General features: G+C 31.4%; 1 protein-coding gene across 9 annotated transcripts in view; it reads left to right on the top strand.

Moving 5' to 3' along the window:
• LOC127719525 (uncharacterized) overlaps positions 1-19,692 on the top strand; it is a 125,118-nt gene extending 105,426 nt beyond the window's left edge. For all 9 annotated transcript variants that reach the window (XM_052225766.1, XM_052225733.1, XM_052225712.1 and 6 more), the window contains 17 exons: positions 23-239; positions 628-823; positions 2,191-2,270; positions 3,226-3,493; positions 4,334-4,512; positions 5,016-5,196; positions 6,977-7,150; positions 10,641-10,766; positions 11,387-11,541; positions 12,309-12,466; positions 12,626-12,762; positions 13,395-13,759; positions 14,436-14,499; positions 14,942-15,122; positions 15,521-15,622; positions 17,047-17,202; positions 17,910-19,692. In XM_052225766.1, coding sequence (XP_052081726.1) covers positions 23-239; positions 628-823; positions 2,191-2,270; positions 3,226-3,493; positions 4,334-4,512; positions 5,016-5,196; positions 6,977-7,150; positions 10,641-10,766; positions 11,387-11,541; positions 12,309-12,466; positions 12,626-12,762; positions 13,395-13,759; positions 14,436-14,499; positions 14,942-15,122; positions 15,521-15,622; positions 17,047-17,202; positions 17,910-18,223 — 3,053 coding nt within the window. In that variant the 3' untranslated portion in view covers positions 18,224-19,692. The remainder of the gene's footprint in view (positions 1-22; positions 240-627; positions 824-2,190; positions 2,271-3,225; positions 3,494-4,333; positions 4,513-5,015; positions 5,197-6,976; positions 7,151-10,640; positions 10,767-11,386; positions 11,542-12,308; positions 12,467-12,625; positions 12,763-13,394; positions 13,760-14,435; positions 14,500-14,941; positions 15,123-15,520; positions 15,623-17,046; positions 17,203-17,909) is intronic.
• Positions 19,693-21,208: the final 1,516 nt, after the last annotated feature.

The raw sequence follows: 21,208 nt of genomic DNA, 5'->3' as shown, positions 1-21,208 counted from the left end.
ATAGCAAAATTTTACATCTCAGGAAATATAAATACCTTGAGCTGTCGTTATACACACACTGAGGACCGTGACAACAGAACGTTTGGTGACGTTGAACTTGATTGGGATGTTCAAGGAGAAGACGTAAATCTATTAAAACAGTTTAATGTTGTGTGGTACAATGATGATGATAGAGTTATACAGACCAAATATGTTAGTCCAGACTTCAGACATACCGTTGTCCCTGTCACCAAGAACAAGTGAGTTTACAAATTTTTTTCCATTCATTAAAAGAACTGGCAATATCAAATATACTTTGATAAAAAACAGACTAAAATTCTAAGTTAGCATAAACATGATGAAGAATGGAAAGTTAAAAGTCAATGGCAAAAAGTTGGAAAACATGTCTGAGTTGCAGATCAATAGTCATATTTTATCATTTCCGACAGCTTAATTTAATCTTTAAAAGAAAAAGGAACAAATCTGCCTACTGATAAAGAACAAGTTATTTTTTCAATTATCTAGTCCTAGTTTTCACTTTTTAAGATGTTTTGCTTATGCAAAAAAAATTTAACTGTATAAGAACTTTCTTTATCTGTTAAATTGATTTTAATAGACTAATAAATATATGTTTTTTGTTTCCTTTAGGTCAGTGTATTATATGACTGTGGAACCAACTTACTTTACTGAGACCCTCCCACAGAGACCCCAAAGTATACAACTAGTCATCCCTGGACCCCCAGACACTCCAGAGATCTTCATTAAATCAGTTAGCCCAGAAGAGTTTGTTATAGAATGGGGAGAGCCAAGATTGTATGGAGGAGTGAGGGTTCGAGGTTACCAGGTAAGATAAGGTCAAAGCTAGAGTTCATAGAGTCTGTAAAAGGTGACATAATACTGATGTTTTTTAAGGTTACATCAGAAACCATTACAGTGCTAATTTAAATTCTAATTGGTTTAGCTGGTCAGTCAAAATTGAAATTTACAAAGGTTTTTAGAAATCAATATATTGCAAAGGTGAAACAGATTGATAAAGCTAACTAAGTTTGAAATGAGTTAAGCCAGGTTAATTTATAGTTCAACACCTGATATTTTTTTCATAAATGTCTGCTCTGGTTTAAAGTATTACTCACTGCAAGAAAGGCTAACACATATAGCATTTATGTTGTAAGAAAAAAAGGATTAGCACAAAATACTATCATATCAATATCTTAGATAAAATAGAAGATTTTCCAATTGATTTTCTAAAGATAATAATATGCCAAAAATGGTTAACACAGATATAATGTACGATTTAATGGAAAAAGAAGAGCTTAGCACTAAATACCATCCCATCATAATATTAAGTCTTAATAGAAAATTTTATGATTGATTTTCAAAGCAAGATAAGAAAATACCAATAATTGACTCCTTTTTTCAGGTGAAAATAAAACAAAGCTTTACAATATAATTAAGCTTTACAAGAAAGTAATTTCCAATCATTACAGAATTATATTCCGATCAATGAAGTGTTATCACCTGTAACACGGGATAATATAATTGATTTCTATTAATAGGAAAGATTGTATTGTGATATATTGTTTTTCAATAGATATTCAGGTTCATAAAAAGTGAGGATTGAATAAAAACAATTTTTTTTTATGATTTTCAATTTAACTTGATATTGCATATTCACTTCTTGGAACCATTAAGATTTGCTGTTATGATTGACACAAAATTTTAGGGATTATAGATCAAGGCGTGTATTTGTAAACAATAATACTTAAAAATGAAAGGAACTGCTATCAGATTATTATTGAAGGCAATATCATTTAATTGAATATTGTATTTTTTTTTAATTTTTTTTTTTTGCACTTAGTCAGTTCATTTTGTCAAGAGCTATACTTAACCTTGTCAAGTGTTGAAACCAAACGGCTCCAGTTATACAGCTAAATGCAGTTGACTTTATCTTATAAATACTGGTACCTTGAGTTCTGCTTTAGCAATTTTGTTATCATCAGCTCAGATGTTTTTGAATAGCTCTTGATAAAAAGAGAACAGGATTAACTGCTTGCAAAAAGCCAGTGTAGGAGGTTGAAGAAGTCACAAAATATTTTTATAAATTTAACACAATACAAGGAACATAATTACTGTACCTTCAGAAAATGAAGTGAATTTCCTTTTTTTTTTTATTTGCTGCATAATTATTACTGTAACTTTTTTTTGTTTTAGGTTTATTTGAATGACAAGAAGGCTGGTAATGAGCTGAACCATTCACACAGGAAAGCTGTAATACCATGTAAACCTAATAGGTGAGCATATTTATTGTCTTCACATTTCAGACAAGAGATGTGCTCATTTTAAAAAAACTAGCAAAAATTTTTTTAGTGCTCACGATAGAGGAGAATGCTATTTTCTCTAATTTTTTCACTATTTTTACATTTCCCAACCGATTGTGAAAAAAATGTTCTCCTCACTTGTGAAATATCTGTTCTGGGCAAATGATTGGTCGAAATTTTCTTGGTTACTTCTGAATTTCCTATTGTGACGTCATGAAAAAAGGCGACCATGCCTGATGACATCACATATAAAGAACACAACTTTCTGCAAATCTTTGAAATGGAAGGATAAAAAGCATTAAAGAAACAAATTCCACCACTATAACTCATGTATTACAATATTTCTCCACTCTCAACAGTTAAATTTTAATTATTTAAAAAGCTCGGCAAGCCTGGCACTTTAAATATTAAAATTTAACTGTCTCGAGTGGAGAAATATCGTAACACAAATAGTGCAGTGGTGGAATCTATATTTCTTTTGAAAAAAACCCAACAATGGACTCCAGTTTTAAATAATATTTATAAAAGGAGATGGTGTGGTATATTTCAATGACATTTTCTATATTATTTCCTTTTTGGTGCTCCTTAGATACTGTGGATTTTTTATTATTTGTAAGATACCAAATTTTGTGGGTATAGGTAAACAGCAAATTTAAATGTTCAACAAAGTATAACATTTCTGTGGCTTGTATACAGGTAGTCAAATATGCGTTGAAATTGATATCCATCGAAATAAATGAAACCACAGCAAAACACTGTTCAATTTTGTCAATTGCTCAGTAGCATCTTTAATTTTCTATTATTTTAATTGTGCAATTGCAACTACATGGCAAGTTGCTTTGAAATGAAGTTTCACAATTTGTTCTTAGTATCCTCGTGTTGTTGTGTTAGAATCTTTATACATATATTTATAATTTATTTTTAACAGGAATTACAGAGTACAGCTAATCGCCTTGAGTGCCAACCCAGAATATAGTGACTCTCCTAAATCTAATGCCTTGTTTATATCAACAAACATTAATTCTCCAGGCCCAAATGGGCCTGTGGATGACTGGACAATAGATGATGACCAGGACATACCGGTCATGGTCACACAGATCACAGATTCCTCTATACATCTTGATTGGAGTAAATTCCTTGATATTGATGGAATTACTGGTTACAAGATACAATGGAGCAGTGTGGCTCAACCTGCTGTAAGTGTCATATACAGTGGAATCATTTTTATTTGTGAGACACCAATTTTCGTGGATTTCAAGGGTAAAGGCCAATGTCCAAACATACAATTAAATGTTCCAACAAAGTACAAATTTTCTATTTGTTTGTATATAGATTTTGGCAAAACCTTCATATCAGATATCCATGAAACTACAATTTTCCTTAAACCCATGAAAATTGGTATCCACAAAAATAAATGAATCCACATTACTTTGTATTGGTAGTAGCCATGGGGCCTCTCATACCTTTATACAGAAATGGCATTTGTTTTGATGTCATAAATGTTTCCAAATTGACATATTACCTAAAATGGCCAGTTTACACATTAGTATTTTGTAAAATTTAATATAAACAACAGCCTCACCCAAACAGATTATTTACTCATATTATTTAGTAGCAAAATTGCTTTTGAGAAAAAGCTATTGCTTATTTCTAAATATTACTGAAAAGATCACCAAATGAGGCTATTTTCAAAGATTTTGCACCTGTATGCTATAATTGAGATTCCAATTTCGATTTTATGAAGGACCTTTTTTTCAGGAAAACATGTCATAGGACATGTGACATAAAGACATTTGCTTTGTGATGTCAAATTTTTCTGGGAAAGAGCACCAATTGGAAGATAATGTATTCACAAGAAATGAAACTGTTTTTAGGAATAAGGATTCATTTTGAAATTTATTCACTGGAACTTCTTTTTGTTCCATTGAAATCAAAGCAAATTCTTAGGTTGAAATGCAATAAATGATAAGTTTGAAGAGAATATTTGGAGAAATTTTTAAAGAATTCAGCATATTAAATTATTTTTTTTGTTTCAGCAAAGAGAAGTTAGACTTTCTAGTCAGGACAGTTGTTGTGTCATCAACAACTGTCTGCCAGGTACCACACATTTTGTCCGTCTGCTGGCACTTGTTGATGATGGACAGATCAAAGAGAGATCAAAACAATATACAATTCAGACATCTGCTCCTGCAGATAGTCCAGTTCAAACTGTGAGGTAAGTAGTTTTATTAATCAAAGGTCAAATAGTAGAAGGAATCATACTTTTTGAGGGGAAAAGAGCACAGACAATTTAAACTCTACTGCCTGCTTTGCAATATAAATGCATTTCTTCACAATAACTATTGGTGAATTGGAAATTGAAATTTTTATTTATAATGTTACAAAAATAATTAGGGCTATTCCATTAAAATGTATGTGGGAGGGTAGGAAGGGACTTTCAAAATATCCCTACAACCAAGAACCATTTTTTAGATAATTTTGCATAATGGTAATAGACGCATAAATTTTGCATAATGGTAATAGACGCATACTGAAAAAAGACCCATGACCCACATTCAATAATTAAACTTCCCTTCCTACCCTCCCACATACATTTTAATGGAATAGCCCTTACTGCTTGTTGCTTGTTAAGTCAGTATTTTTTTCTTATCAAGCTTTTAAGTTCTGCAAAAGATTTAGAGTGTATTTGCTTAAACAGGCAAATGTTTTAAATTTTAGGGCCTGTAATTTCCGTTACATTGCTGTACAATGGGATAAACCTAATACCTATGGTGATGCTGTTATAACTGGATACAAAGTGTATGTTAATGGGATTGTTGAATCTATTCTCAATGCTGACCAGCTTAGCTTTACATTCACACATGGAAAATGGTGCCAAGAATATGCATTTCAAGTCCAGGTACTGTAAACAATTAATTTTGAAGTCTGAACTTTGTTTGTATCAACAAGATTGGGATAATACTAAAAAAATCTTATCAGCAGCTATGATTTGATTGGAAATATTTTATCCAACAAGGTTTACTGTGAAAGGGGCAACATTGCAATTAAATTTCACATTTAAACAGTGTAATTCAATGGAACCTGCTCAGTTATAATGAACAAACAGAATGGACCTTTCATCTTCATATTTATGGAATTAGTTTGAACGGTCCATATAGCTTAACTTTCAGTTTTGCCATAGTACTGAAAAATTATTTCATTTCTATATATAATATTGATAAGTTTGTTTGTTTTGGCAGAATAGAAACAAACAAAAAATCAAATTAGACTGTATGCCATTTAGAGCTAATTTGTTAATTAAAAAAAAATTACTTGGCAAACAGAGTAATGATATTTTATTAATGCCAACGGCCCAAGATGACAATAATCTTCATTCACTAAATTGTGATATCATTTTTGGGGGCATAGATTTTTACCCTCGTCCGTCTGTACGTACGTACGTCCATACGTCCCAAAATTGGTTTCCATTCTCTAACTTGAGTTTGCCTCAACCAAATGTTATGAAACTTATACACAATGATAATTACAACAAAGCACAGATCAAGTTTGAATTTTGGTGGCGTCACTTTAACCGTTCTAGAGTTATGCCACTTTATAAATGGACAAATTGCAAAATTTTTAGTTTCCGTTCTCTAACTTAAGTTTGCCTTAACAAAATGTTGTGAAACTTATACACAATACTTATTACCATAAAACACAGATCAAGTTTGAATTTTGGTGGCATCACTTTAACTGTTCCCCAGTTATGCCCCTTTATAAATGGAAAAATTGCAAAATTTTTAGTTTCCGTTCTCTAACTTAAGTTAGCTTCAACCAAATGTTATGAAACTTATACACAGTGCTTATTACCACAAAACACAGATCAAGTTTGAATTTTGGTGTCGTCACTTTAACCGTTCTAGAGTTATGCCCCTTTATGAATGGAAAAATTGCAAATTTTTAGTTTCCATTCTCTAACATAAGTTTGCCTCAACCAAATGATATGAAACTAATACACAATGCTTATTACCACAAAATACAGATCAAGATTGAATTTTCTTAGCTTTACTTTAACCGTACTAGAGTCATGTCCCTTCATAAATGGAAAAATTGCAAAATTTTTAGTTTCCATTCTCTAACTTAAGTTTGCCTCAACCAAATTTTATGAAACATATACACAGTGCTTATTACCACAAAATAAAGATCAAGTTTGAATTTTGGTGGCGTCACTTTAACCATTCTCTAGTTATGCCCCTTTATAAATCGAAAATGCAAAATTTTTAGTTTCCATTCTCTAACATAAGTTGCCTCAACCAAATGTTATGAAACTTATACACAATGCTTTTTACCACAAAACACAGATCAAGTTGAATTTTGGTAGCGCCACTCTAATCATTATCGAGTTATGCCCCTTTATAAATCGAAAAATTGCAAAATTTTTAGTTTCTGTTCTGTAACTTAAGTTTGCCCCAACCAAACATTATGAAACCTATACACAATACTTATTACTTTAAAACTCAGATCAAGTACAAATTTGGGTAGCGTCACTTTGAGTTATGTCCCTTTATAATGTTGTATGCAAGGGGGGGGGCATCATCTGTGTCCATGGGGACACATTCTCCATTTTTTTTTAAGTATGCAATCAGTGCTCTTATTAATGAATCCATGTGATTTTATATAATTTGTTCAATTTATTACAGGCCTTAACTTCATTTGAGAAACTTCATAGTAAAGTTTCTGAGCCATTACTAGTCACATGGCCTGGATGCAGGCCACCAACATTGAAACGTCTACCAACCCATAGTAGTTCTAACATGAAGATTGGATGGGAAGACCCATATCTTACTGATGGGGTCAAGATTAAACATTTTAGAGTGAGTAATTTTTAATTTTGACAGTATAATTTGATAAATATTTAAATAATTAATTATTTTTTATAACTTTAACTCTTGACTAGTGTGATTCTCTTTCCAATTGGAAACATTTCATAATATATACAATTTGTAATAAAAAGTAAAAGACAGATATTTTCTTTCATCTTTGAACATTTTTTAAGGTGGTACCGAACACCTTGACTAAAATTAATTTGGCTCGTTTAATTTTATTAAAATTTTGACAAAATATTTACTTTGATCCTTTGACAAAAATATAAAAATTTCAAACCACACACTTTATCGGAAAAATTTCATTGGATATATAGCAGTTTGACAAACACTAATTTTGATCATTGAGAAGCTTAATATTTCCTTAACATTAGAACGTGATTAAAACGCTCAGCTGATTTTTGTACGACCGCAAAAAAATTTTGTGGTCGTATATTGGTATGACGTTGGCGTCGTCGTCGTCGTCGGCGTCGTCGTCCGAATACATATTGGTTTTCGCACTCTAACTTTAGTTTAAGTGAATGGATCTTTTTGAAATTTGACCATAAGGTTAAATACCACAAAAGGAAGGTTGGGATTGATTTTGGGGGTTATGGTACCAACAGTTAAGGAATTAGGGGCCAAAAACGGGCCAAAAATGAGCATTTTCTAGTTTCCAGACAATAACTGTGGAACGGTGTATGGATCTCTCTGAAATTATACTACAAGTTTCCATACCACAAAGGGATGGTTAGGATTTGCTTTGGGGGGTTATGGCTCAAACCGTTTAGGAATTAGGGGCAAAAAAGGGGGAAAAACAAGGTTGTCCTGGTTAATGGACAAATACTTTAGTACAAAACATAATTTAAAGCAGTGTAAGGGAGATAAATCAAATACATCATTGAAATTATCTCCCTTACACTGCTTTTAAATTATGTATAAAGTAATGGTTAATGAACAATAAAGATAATCTAAAACAGTGTAAGGGAGGTAATCCAAATACAACGTTTTGGTTACTTCCCTTACACTGCTTTTAAATTATGTTTAAAGAAATGCATATTTATAAAGGAAGACCAGTAAAAATATCTGCAAATGTTTTCATCTTTGTTTTTTTACAAAAAAATCCATATGAAAGATTTGACACTATATTTTTATTAATTCTATTATAAAATAGATTAAGTTAGCACTATGGTAAATTTAAATGGGTAATTATGGTTGCCAACTCCATTGGAAATTTGAATTGAGATTATGACCATATCTTGAGGGAAAGAATTTTTTTGGGGGAAAAAGGGGGGGGGGGATAAAAAGAAATTGTGGGGGGCCAATTTTTTCTCATTTCAGATTTCAGAAATTAAAAAGAATTATTCTTCAAATATTATTTTTTTTTCAAATTTCAAATATTGAAAAATTTCAAGAAGTAATCTTTAATTGCACAGTATGGCGCATTAGATTTGTAAAATCTTTGATCTCATTTATTTATTTGTTATGCCGAATCTAACAGTGTATTTAGATTTTTAATTTTGGGTCCAGTTTTCAAATTGGTCTACATTAATGTCCAAAGGGTCCAAAATTAAACTTTGTTTGATTTTAGCAAAAATTGAATATATGAGGTTCTTTGATATGCTGAATCTAAACATGTATTTAGATTTTTGATTTTTGGCCCAGTTTTCAAGTTGGTCCAAATTGGGGTCCAAAATTAAACTTTGTTTGATTTCAACAAAAATTGAATATATGGGGTTCTTTGATATGCTGAATCTAACCATGTATTTAGATTTTTTATTTGTGGACCCCGTTATCTAATTGGTTCATATTGAGGTCAAAAGGGTCCAAAATTAAACTTTGTTTGATTTCATCTAAAATTGAATTATTGGGGTTCTTTGATATTCCAAATCTAACCGTGTATTTAGGTTTTTAATTTTGGGTCCTGTTTTTTAAATTGGTCTACATTGAGGTCCAAAGGGTCCAAATTAAACTTAGTTTGATTTTAACAAAAATTGAATTCTTGGGGTTCTTTGATTTGCTGAATCTAAACATGTGTTTAGATTTTTGATTATGGGCCCAGTTTTCAAGTTGGTCCAAGATAGGTTCCAGTATTTAAACTTTGTTTGATTTCAACAAAAATTGAATATATGGGGTTCTTTGATATGCTGAATCTAAACATGTATTTAGATTTTTGATTATGGGCCCAGTTTTCAAGTTGGTCCAAATTGGGGTCCAAAATTAAACTTTGTTTGATTTCATCAAAAATTGAATATATGAGGTTCTTTGATATGCTGAATCTAACCATGTATTTAGATTTTTTATTTGTAGGCCCCGCTATCAAATTGGTTCATATTGAGGTCAAAAGGGTCCAAAATTAAACTTTGTTTGATTTCATCGAAAATTGAATTATTGGGGTTCTTTGATATGCCAAATCTAACCGTGTTTCTAGATTTTTAATTTGGGTCCCGTTTTTTAAATTGGTCTTCATTGAGGTCCAAAGGGTCCAAAATTAAACTTAGTTTGATTTTAACAAAAATTGAATTCTTGGGGTTCTTTGATATGCTGAATCTAAACATGTGTTTAGATTTTTGATTATGGGCCCAGTTTTCAAGTTGGTCCAAGTTGGGGTCCAAAATTATATTTTTTTTTATTTCAACAAAAATTGAATATATGGGGTTCTTTGATATGCTGAATCTAACCATGAACTTAGATTTTTTATTTGTAGGCCCCGCTATCAAATTGGTTCATATTGAGGTCAAAAGGGTCCAAAATTAAACTTTGTTTGATTTCATCAAAAATTGAATTATTGGGGTTTTTTGATATTCCAAATCTAACCGTGTATTTAAATTTTTAATTTTAAGTCCCGTTTTTTAAATTGGTCTACATTAAGGTCCAAAGGGTCCAAAATTAAACTTAGTTTGATTTTAGCAAAAATTGAATTCTTGGGGTTCTTTGATATGCTGAATCTAAACATGTGTTTAGATTTTTGATTATGGGCCCAGTTTTCAAGTTTGTCCAAGTTGGGGTCCAAAATTAAACTTTGTTTGATTTTAACAAAAATTGAATATATGGGGTTCTTTGATATGCTGAATCTAACCATGTATTTTGATTTTGGACATTGGACCATAATAGGTAAATTAAAAAAATTCAAGTTCTTAGACCACATTCTTTCTGTGTCAGAAACCTATGCTGTGTCAAATATTTAATAACAATCCAAATTCAGAGCTGTATCAAGCTTGAATGTTGTGTCCATACTTGCCCCAACTGTTCAGGGTTCGACCTCTGCGGTCGTATCAAGCTGCACCCCAGCGAAGCATTTTATTACAGAGTTATCTCCCTGTAGTGTTATGTACCTCCTTAAGGGGAGGAAATATTGTTAGTTTTTGCAAATTTATCAAAGGGTTTTTTATTGATATTATCTGTTAGTTATTGTTATAATTAAAGTTAGATCTTTCTTCCTTGTTGGCCATAGACATTGAAGTTACCCTTATGTAATTGAAGACATTATTTTTTTTAATAGGCTTGTTGCATAGAGGAAGGGACAGAGAAAATGGTCCAAAGTATTGGTCCAATACATCCAGATAGCCGTGAAGCAGAATTCAAGCATTTAAAGAAAGGCAGCTATAGTGTTTATGTAGAAATTCATGTAAGTATTTGAAAATATGATGCCAACCTCTAAAAAGAAAAAGAGGGAGCCTCCCTCCTAGAACTGGTGCCTTGGCAGATATGATATAAGATAATGTTGATTATTTAATATTCATGAGATACCAATTTAAGTGGATGCAGCGGGAAACAATGAATGTTAATACTCATTAAACTAAATACAAATTTGTAGATATTTTGATAGAGCAAGTGATGAAACTATGATAAGTAATATATTGGTACCCTGAAAATACTGCAAATTCAGATATAATTGCATGCATTTATTATTGCGTTTTTTTAAGAATGAACATATTTGCGAGAATAATTATTGCAATTTCAGGAAAATTTGCATATAGATAAATGTATCAGATATCAGAATGCGAGTTCTAATTATTGTGATACTCACCCAGTTGCATTATTCTCATTAATAAATGCCTTTTAATAATATCGGAATTCACAGTAACAAATATTTCTTCAAATTATGAAAAAATGATACTAATCCACTGTAATTAAAAAATCAGCAGTTAGGCATTTTTTTAAAAAAGCATCATATGTTTAATGGTAAAATACAGTATATTTCTTTTTAAAAATTGATGCAATATAGTTTTGACATTTTTGTTATAGTTATATGGTACCAGTGAAATAGTTTGTACTGAGGCCATCAGGTTACAGCCAGCCTTGTCACCAGACCCTCCACGTATTATGGTGACTGTTGTAGGATTAGAGGAACGTAGGACCCTTGAGAAAGTTACATGTGATCTAGTCAACATCAGAGACAGGTGTGTATAGTCATTTGTGATCAGAAATGGTTGGTTTTTTTTGTAGGTTCTGTTGAAAAAAAGTGTTAACAGTGCCACAAAGTTAAATCTGTATAGTCAAAATATCATCAACCATACCAATTTTTCTGCGCCAGATGTTCATTTCGACAATTAATGTCCCTTCAGTGATGCTCCAGGCCAAAATTTCTGAAAATCCAAAACTTATTAAAAACCAAAGAACTAATAAACCAAAAAGGACAAAAAGTATAGCCAAAGCCTGGCAAGGAACCAGAGGTTTGCATGAGGGAAAGTTGATTTAAGTTTACTATGAACTTTGCAATTAGTTTATGATTTATGCTTATTTCTCTACATAAGTAAATTTTCAAAAGAGAGGTGAAAGATACCAGAGGGACATTCAAACTCACAAGTCGAAAATAAACTTGACGACGCCATGGCTAAAAATGAAAAAGACCAACAGACAAACAATAGTACACAAAACACAACATAGAAAGACTGAGCAACACGAACCAAGTCACAGCAAAATAAAAACCTCTATAACTTGGATAGTGGTTATTATTTTTTTTTATTTATTAGATATAATGACTTTATTGAGATACCTTATCTTTGTGTCCTTGTGTTTAATGGTTGCTGTATCATTGGTGTATACACCACATCTTTTAGTCATATTCAACTATTTACAAACAGATAACTCTTTGTTAATAAATCATAAAAATCTTAGATATAAACATTTATGTTTAATAGACAGTTGTAACTCTTTTTTATTTCAGGTTGATAAGAAGAGTTGGTCACAAATTGAAGGAAATTGGTGCATTGTCCAACCCAATGCGTGCTGAGAAGAACAAAGGTGTGATAGAAGGAGCCCATACTTTGTCTCGAGTTGAGGAATATTTAGAAGATTGCTTTTTGGCCTTACAGCATTTCACAGGTTTGTTTCTATTTTTTCATTATTTCTATACATTCAGAAAATTGATAGGGGAGCAGGGCATGTTGTCCTATGGACACATTCTTCTTTACACTTTTATTTAGTTGTGAAATTATAAATGAACATGTTTTCAGATATATATATATATTTTTTTAATTTAAGGTTATTTGGAAGCACATGTTAGCTGGTCTTGTCCACAAACAAGACCTGAAATGGTTGTCGCTGGTTACAAAGTGTTGATTGATGGAAAGCAGTATGGTAGTGCCATGCATGAAGGAGTGAAAACTGTTAGAATTAAGGTCAGCAGGTTTTTCATGTTTGACTATAGGTGCTTGATTTCACATATTTACAATTACGTCCTGTAAACAAACAAGAAGAATTGTTTAGTATAATCTGTTAAAAGAATTCTTTAATAACCTGAGAAGAATAAAAATTTATTGAATCTCAAGTTCATTTGTACTATATTAATGTTAGTTAAAGTTGAATGATTTGTGCAGTGATTTTTATTTCTACTCCTTGAAAAAGGCCAATAAAAGGTTAGAACTAAAATTTAGAAATGTGATATGCACTGTAACATTCTAAATCATTGAATTATATATTAAAAGTTTTTAAGAGAATGACGATAAACATTGGTCAAAACTTATTCTGAAGATCAGACTTTTATTTAATTTATTTCATATATCATGTAAAAACTTGTTGCAAACATTCTCTAATATTTTACCATTACAAATTTTCATATATTGTACCATTACACATTCTGATATATTTTACCATTACACATTCTGATATATTTTACCATTACACATTCTGATATATTTTACCATTACATGCCGTAACTTGATTCTTGTTCATTCTTCACCTTTATCAATTCTTTTGTTAAAAAACTTGCAACCATATAAGACTAAAAAACAAACCGTTATTGTACTTACAGCTAGGACTAGAACAGCCAGTGTACAGATTGTCAATGATATCTATGACAGACAAGCCACAGGCTACCAGTGAAGATTCTAATGTTGTAGAGTTATTATCGGATCAATTCAGACCATTTGCCTTCTATTGTTATCATGCCGTTCATGCTGAGGGCATGAAATGGCCAAACCAAGGCTGTTGCAAGTTCTCAGATTCACTAGCTTATGAACGGCAGGCGGCTAAAAAATTGGCCAATCAGGGATTACTAAAGAAACGAGTACCTCCACCATCATGTAGCCTGTTGGATATATTTGATGGTGAATACAAGCCTTTCTTATCTACACACAGTAAACAGTATGCTACAGCAGTCCTGTTCTGGACACCTTGGTAAGTTTATTTTACTCTCCTTCAAGTATGACAGTAATAACTGAGGATTTAGAGGCATGTGGTCAAATATTTAATGGTTGAAATTGTTAGCCTTTCTTATCAAAATAGTATTACCTATTTTCATGTACAGTAGTTTTGTTGAGTTCTTTGATTATAAACTAAACAAATATGATATCAATGAGGCATTAACCCAAGAAAAAAATGACAACCAGATGTACAACAGTCAACGAAACATTTCATAGAAAAAAAACTTTTAGAGAGAGCAGCATAAACACCAAGGGTTGAAGTCAAGTGCACCTCATGCTTATAAGAGATCTGGTCATTTTAAATCATATTAAATAGATAAATCCCACACAGGTTCTGAGATTGTAATGAAGGGGGAAAAGTTCAAAGTCATATTGCATACTGTGGATTCATTTATTTTCGTGGGTACCAATTTTCGTGGATGAAGAAAAACTTACATGTTCGTGGATATCTAATTTCGTGGTTTTGCAGAAGTCTGCATACAAGCCTATAGCACATTTGTTATTCGTTGAACATTTAATTTCGTGGTTGACCTGTACCCATGAAATCCACGAAAATTAGTATCCAACGAATAATAATGAATCCACAGTAGTACAACTAAGTTAAGAAGTATTGACTAATAAGATATAAAACTTTTTGTTGTTTATTTCAGGTGCCTTGCTTCTCAGACTTTCATCAATTACTATACTAGATTTGCAAAAGAACATTCATCACAGGTATATATATATTTTCCTTTAATGTTCAGTATGTATTACTTTAGATAGAAGTTTTACACTTCATTACCCTAAAGTACCAATTACAGTTCCAGTGGCACATGTTTCTGGAATAACCATAAGATCAAAATTTAGGAATTTGCATATATGAAACATGAGCATAAAAATTTTAAAAAAAAACACAGTTTAAACTGTTAAATGTTAACCTTATGCTATGGAGTTGCACATTGAAAATTAAATAAAATACTTTAAGCAGAGATATTTAAAGTGGTAATGATAAATAATGGTGGCTTTGAAGAAACGCAATTGCTAATCTTTAAGAAAAATCAGAAAAAAATAAAACAGCAATGGATTTTATTCATTTTTTGGTCATTATGACTGATTGATGTCATCAATGAAACAGTTTTAGATTCATTTTTTTTAACTTTTTTTGTCGATTTTACAGTACAACTTTATAGCAGTGTCTTGTGGTGTGAATGCCACATCTGCAGCCAACAGGAAGTCACTTATCCACAGAATAACATCCAGTGGCTGGCGGGAGGATAGATCAGTGTGGCATTGCACTAGTCAATGTGCCAGTTCTATAGATGAAGCCAGCAGTAAAGTGTGGAAAACTACAATGTCAGGTATGTATGTCAGTGGGGATGCAGTTATACAGAAAAAGGGAGATAAATTAGTGTGTCACTTTACTTGTAATTGGGCCAATGTAGTCAAGGTAAAACATAGTAAGTATGTGAAAAGAGACCAAATATGTTTTTGTCATATGTAGATTAGGATAATATGGAAATATTGAAATAAATATGTATCATTTTTCTGATCATTTATTAGTAAATAGGATCAATTGAATTTAACTGGGTTTTTTTAAGTAATCTTGTTCATTTTAAGGTGATAATTGATTCAGAAAATTGTGAACCTCCTATGGTCTTATGGTCTTGCTGAACATTTTCGGCAAACTTTTGGAAAAACAAAATCACATTATGTTCAGTTCATCAATATTCGTGAATTTCTTAATAATACATTTTAGGTGTTCCTAAGAAACCTGAAGACAGCAATGCTCCTAATGTTGATTTGACAGAGATCCTGGGTATAGCAGGAGTACCAACATTACTTGTAATACATCCTGATGGTAAGTTTAATAGTGTTGTTATGGTAGTCTGCTCTTGGTTATTATAGGGAATCTAATAACAAAAATAAGAATAATGCTTTGCTTTCTCTGGAAAGAGATTACAGAAATAAATGGACTACAAATTTTGAGTCTGGAACAATTAGAATATTGTATATTAAAAATTCGTAAGGGTTCCGCGGAACCCAGTGTCTCGCCTACTTTTTTTGTTAATCGCAGGCTCAACAAAAATGAGGAAGTAAATCAATAAAAATATTCCTCTTGATACTATCTTTTGATTGAAAGAAGCTTCTGTCCAAGTTTGGTAAAAATCCAGGATAGTTTATGAATCTAATAAATGTTTAAAAACTTTAACTGCAGACTGAATGTAATGTTAACTGGAAGAAAACAAAATTTCCTTCTAGATACTAGCATTTGATCATAAACAAGCTTCTGTCCAAGTTTGGGACAAATTCAAAATAGTATAAGAAAGTTATTAAAATTTTAAAAACTTTAACCACAGAGTGAATGTGTTGTTTCCTGGCAGAAAATCTAAGTCCATTTAAAAGTAAAAAATGGAAAAAATGGATTGATTTTTTTTACAAAATTTGCTTCTAGATACTAGCTTTTGATCATAAACAAGCTTCTGTCCAAGTTTGGTACAAATCCAAAATAGTATAAGAAAGTTATTAATATTTTATAAACTTTAACCACAGAGTGAATGTGTTGTTTCCTGGCAGAAAATCTTAGTCCATTTAAAAGTAAAATAAGGAAAAAATGGATTTATTTTTTTACAAAATTTACTTCTGGATACTATCTTATGATCATTAACAAGCTTCTGTCCAAGTTTGGTACAAACCCAGGATAGTTTAAGAAAGTTATTAAAATTTTAAAAACTTTAACCACAGAGTGAATGTAATATTTCCCAGCAGAAAAACTAAGTCCATTTATAAGTAAAATACGGAAAAAATGGAATTTTATTTTTACAAAATTTACTTCTGGATACTATCTTATGATCATAAACAAGCTTCTGTCCAAGTTTGGTAGAAATCAAGGATAGTTTAAGAAAATTATTAAAATTTCAAAAACTTTAACCACAGAGTGAATATTTGTGGACGCCGCTGACGACGCCGACGGAATGTAGGATCACTATGTCTCGCTTTTTCGACTTAAGTCGAAGGCTCGACAAAAAGCACACCAAATTTATATAGCGTTATTTCATTTTGCATATTTAATATTACTACACATTGTCAGTATCAAAATACTAATTCGTGCATAAAAGCATTGCATATTACTGTACAAGTTTATAGCATCTCATTTTTTCTCAACAGTTGTGATATTTTTTTTTTTATTTTACTGTTGTTTTTTTTGTGTGTTTTATACATTTCTTTCTGATAACTTTGCAAATTTTAATGTGCTAGTTCTTAAATTACTCTTGATTATTTTAGGATATATTGCATGGCATGGGAGATATCGTGCCTATGACTACGCAGGTTTTAGTTCTTTCATGCAGCATACATTGAGTGAAGTTCTCAATGTACCTAGTCCTGCCTATGGATATGATGCCTTCAAAAATAATATTACACTGGATGACGATGCTGTTGGTAAGTGCATTTGTATTTGCAAACATTTTCTTTATTTTGGATATAGAAATAAAAGAAAACTTTGCGGTTAATTTTCATTGTGACAGTAATTATCAATGCATTAAAATCTTTAACACATATATTGATGCAAAGGTATCACTTCTCTTCCCATTAAATTATTTCAAACTCACGTTTTATTCTAATCTTTATATTTTAGAGCAAGATCTGAGTTATAACAATATATTTTGCCTTTCAGTCAATTTTTTTGTTATTTTGTACTAATCAATGAACATAGTAAATAAATAAATATACTTTTTAGAATAAAATTGTACAATTTCATTATTTCATAGGTCCAAGTATAAAAATCCTACATTTATCAATATTTAAGAATACATACACTGTGGCTCAGTTGGGCTTCGTTATTTCCATCCATCCATTGCTAAAGTGGACTTACAGACGATTTTCCCATACATGTTTGATGTAACAATGCTTATGTTATTACGTCACAGAAGGAGTGGATTGTTCAATGTCATTTATGCCGATGGACCTCAGGTCAACTACAATAACTCGTTTATAAAAAAGAACATTTTTTTTTTTAAATCATCTTTCATGTAGTGTAATTTTAATTAGAAAAATGTCAAAACAAACATGAAAAATTTCAGCACTTTTAGATTAGTTTCAATATGATGTTGAACAACTTGTTCTGAACTTGCTTTTTTTGTTTGCAGAATCAGTATTAGGATATGTAAGGGATCCTTCAAGAAGTAAAATTGTAAGAATTCCATCCGAGAGACCACCAAGTCCAGAACCTTTGATGGAGAGCAAATATGCTGATGAAAAGACCGTGGAACAATTATTTATCAAACGTAAACAACAAAGTCCAAGATCCCGCAGGAAGAAATTAACTGTCAATCATCGACCCTACTCTGCCTCAGCATATGTGCAGTTACTGAAAAGTCCATATATGCAGAAAGTTGTCCCCTCTCCAAAAGTGCTAAATAAGATGCTACGACCAGCTAGTGGCGGTCCACGGTTAGGTTAATGGATTACAAAAGTTTATCAATGCTAATGACATATGAAACGAAATGTTAACTGTTATGTTTGAAAAAGTCTTTTCAACTGGTTGGTAATGGTTGAAGAAAAGTAATGAAACTAATTTGTTTATCATTTTAAAAAGTTTCATTAGAAAAAACACATCAGGGTGAAAATGTTAGAAAAAAAGATTTTTGTGTAAAAGATTTCACCAATCACCTTTATTTAAGGTCCAGTGATAGTTATGTAGAAAACTGTCAGAAAAAATAGATCAAATCAAAATATCTGTAATAATTTATTTTGTTGAATTTGCATTTATTTCTGTTGAATGAAAATAGTGTGGTTTTTTTCTAGCGGTGTATAGTATTTTCCTTTACTTAGCTATTTTAGATATAATTAATTCAAAATTGCCTTCCACATTCTTTTCTTTAAAAAAAAAATATTGGTAACTTCAAAGGTTAATAACTATTCTAACACATAGGTATTTCCAATATTTTAAATATAAAACACTAATTTAATGTGAAAAAAATATTTTTAAATCATAATTTACTAGTTTTATCACCATTTTCCCCAAAACAAGAAAATACTTTACTCTTTTGTAATGTTAGAAGGTCAAAGTGAACTTTTTGCACAAATTTCAATGGTCAATAATAATTAAATCATCGGCAATATTTTGTAAAATCCATACAAATTTAATGTAAGCATTTAATCATAGATAGTGTATGTTGAAGGCAAAGATAAAATAATTGATGCATACATTTGTTTTTAAAAATGTATGCTGTAATAAAAAATAATAATGTTAAAAATGCACCTTATTACATTGCACTTGTTATGTTGTATATAATTATTTAGTTTATTTAATTATGAATCAAAATCAGTAAATATCAAATTTACTATCAGTAAATTTCTTTGACTATACCAATATCTTAAAATAGTAATTTATTATATGACTGCAGAAACTCCTTTCTGAATGGCTGAGATCCCTAGCACTAACATTATTAATTTAAATTTTATAATTGCGCAGGAGAACGAATGGATAATGTAACGTTTAAATGTCTGGCACAAAGGAAAGTCAAAGAACATATTGTAACAGAAGCTTCTTTTGAGAATAAATGCAAAATTATATGAACATGTTATATAACAAATCTGTAAGTTTAATTCAGTACGTACATGAAGTAGCTTCAGTATCCTATGTTAAAATGTATTAAACTCTGCCTGTGACCTTTAAAATGTATAATGATTACTTTTCTACTTACCGGTAAATCATTAGTCATTGTAATTTCTCCTAAAAGATGGGAGTTTTGTTGAATTGCTAGTTTATATATATTATTTCCTAAATTGATACTTATGTATGTATTGTTTGAAGGTTGTGTAAGAATGAAAGTTTATCTTGCACATTCATATTTGTACAGAGTATTTAATAAAGCGTTACTGTGATATCAGAGACTTTTACCCAGCCTGCTTGAGACATTTTAATTTTTATACGACCGCAAACAAATTTTTGTGGTCGTATATTGGTATGACGTTGGCGTCGTCGTCGTCCGGCGTCGTCGTCGTCGTCGTCGTCGTCGTCGTCCTGCGTCGTCCGAAGACACATTGGTTTTCGCACTCTAACTTTAGTTTAGGTGAATGGATCTTTATGAAATTTTACCACAAGGTTCAATACCACAAAAGGAAGGTTGGGATTGATTTTGGGGGTTATGGTAATAACAGTAAAGGAATTAGGGTCCAAAAAGGGGCCAAAAATAAGCATTTTTGTAACTTCCAGACATAACTTGTGTGTTAGTGTATGGATCTCTCTGACATTGTACCACAAGGTTCCATATCACTAAAGGAATGCTGGGATTGATTTTGGGGGTAATTGCCTCCAAATTTTAGGAATTAGGGGCCAAAAAAGGGGCAAAAAACAAGCATTTTTCTAGTTTCATGACAATAACTTGTGTGTAAGTGTATGGATCTTTCTGAAATTGTACTACAAGGTTCCATATCACAAAGGGAAAGCTGGGTTTGAGTTTGGGGGTAATTGCCCTAAACGTTTAGGAATTTGGGGCCAAAAAGGGGCCAAAAAACACATTTTTTTCTAGTTTCCAGACAATAACTTGTGTTCAAGTGTATGGATCTCTCTGAAATTGTACTGCAAGGTACCATACCACAAAGGGAAGGCTGGGATTGAGTTTGGGGGTGATGAATCATAATGGGGGTTCAAAAAATTTTGGGGGGGGATTTATTTTTTTTTCCTTTTTTTTCTTTTTTTCCTTTTTTGTTTCTTTTAAAATTTTCCATTTTAAGTTGGTTATTTCTGATTTATATTTAAAATCAAATAATAATGATATGGTAGGAGATACACACCAAACAGGATGTGTAAATTATTATATAATAAGTATTGTGCAATAGCAAGAAATTTCAATTGCACAGTATTGCACAATAGCAAGAAATCTTCAATTGCACAGTATTGCGCAATAGCAAGAAATCTTCAATTGCACAGTATTGCGCAATAGCAAGAAATATCCAATAGCACAATATTGTCCAATAGCAAGAAATTGTCAATTGTACAGTATTGCGCAATAGCAAGAAATATTTAATAGCACAGGATTGTGCAAAAGAAGATACTTCCTATAAATTGCTTATTTCTTGACCAATTTCAATGGGGTTTTATTCTTGATTTCATGGGGTTCTTTAATATGCTGAATCTAACCGTGTATTTTGTTTTTGGATTTTGGGCCCCGTTTTTAAATTGGTCCACATTGAGGTCCAAAGGGTCCAAAATTAAACTTTGTTTGATTTCATCAAAAATTGAATTATTGGGGTTCTTTGATATGCCGAATCTAAACATGTATTTAGATTTTTGATTATGGGCCCAGTTTTCAAGTTGGTCCAAATCGGGGTCCAAAATTAAACTTTGTTTGATTTCAACAAAAATTGAATATATGGGGTTCTTTGATATGCTGAATCTAACCATGTATTTAGATTTTTGATTTTTGGGCCCCGTTATCAA

This window comes from Mytilus californianus, unplaced genomic scaffold (assembly GCF_021869535.1).
Source record: "Mytilus californianus isolate M0D057914Y unplaced genomic scaffold, xbMytCali1.0.p SCAF_1, whole genome shotgun sequence".
Classification (NCBI taxonomy): Eukaryota; Metazoa; Mollusca; class Bivalvia; order Mytilida; family Mytilidae; genus Mytilus; species Mytilus californianus.
The sequence above is the reverse complement of the archived record's forward strand: the minus strand, read 5'-3'. Positions and strand labels throughout refer to the sequence as shown.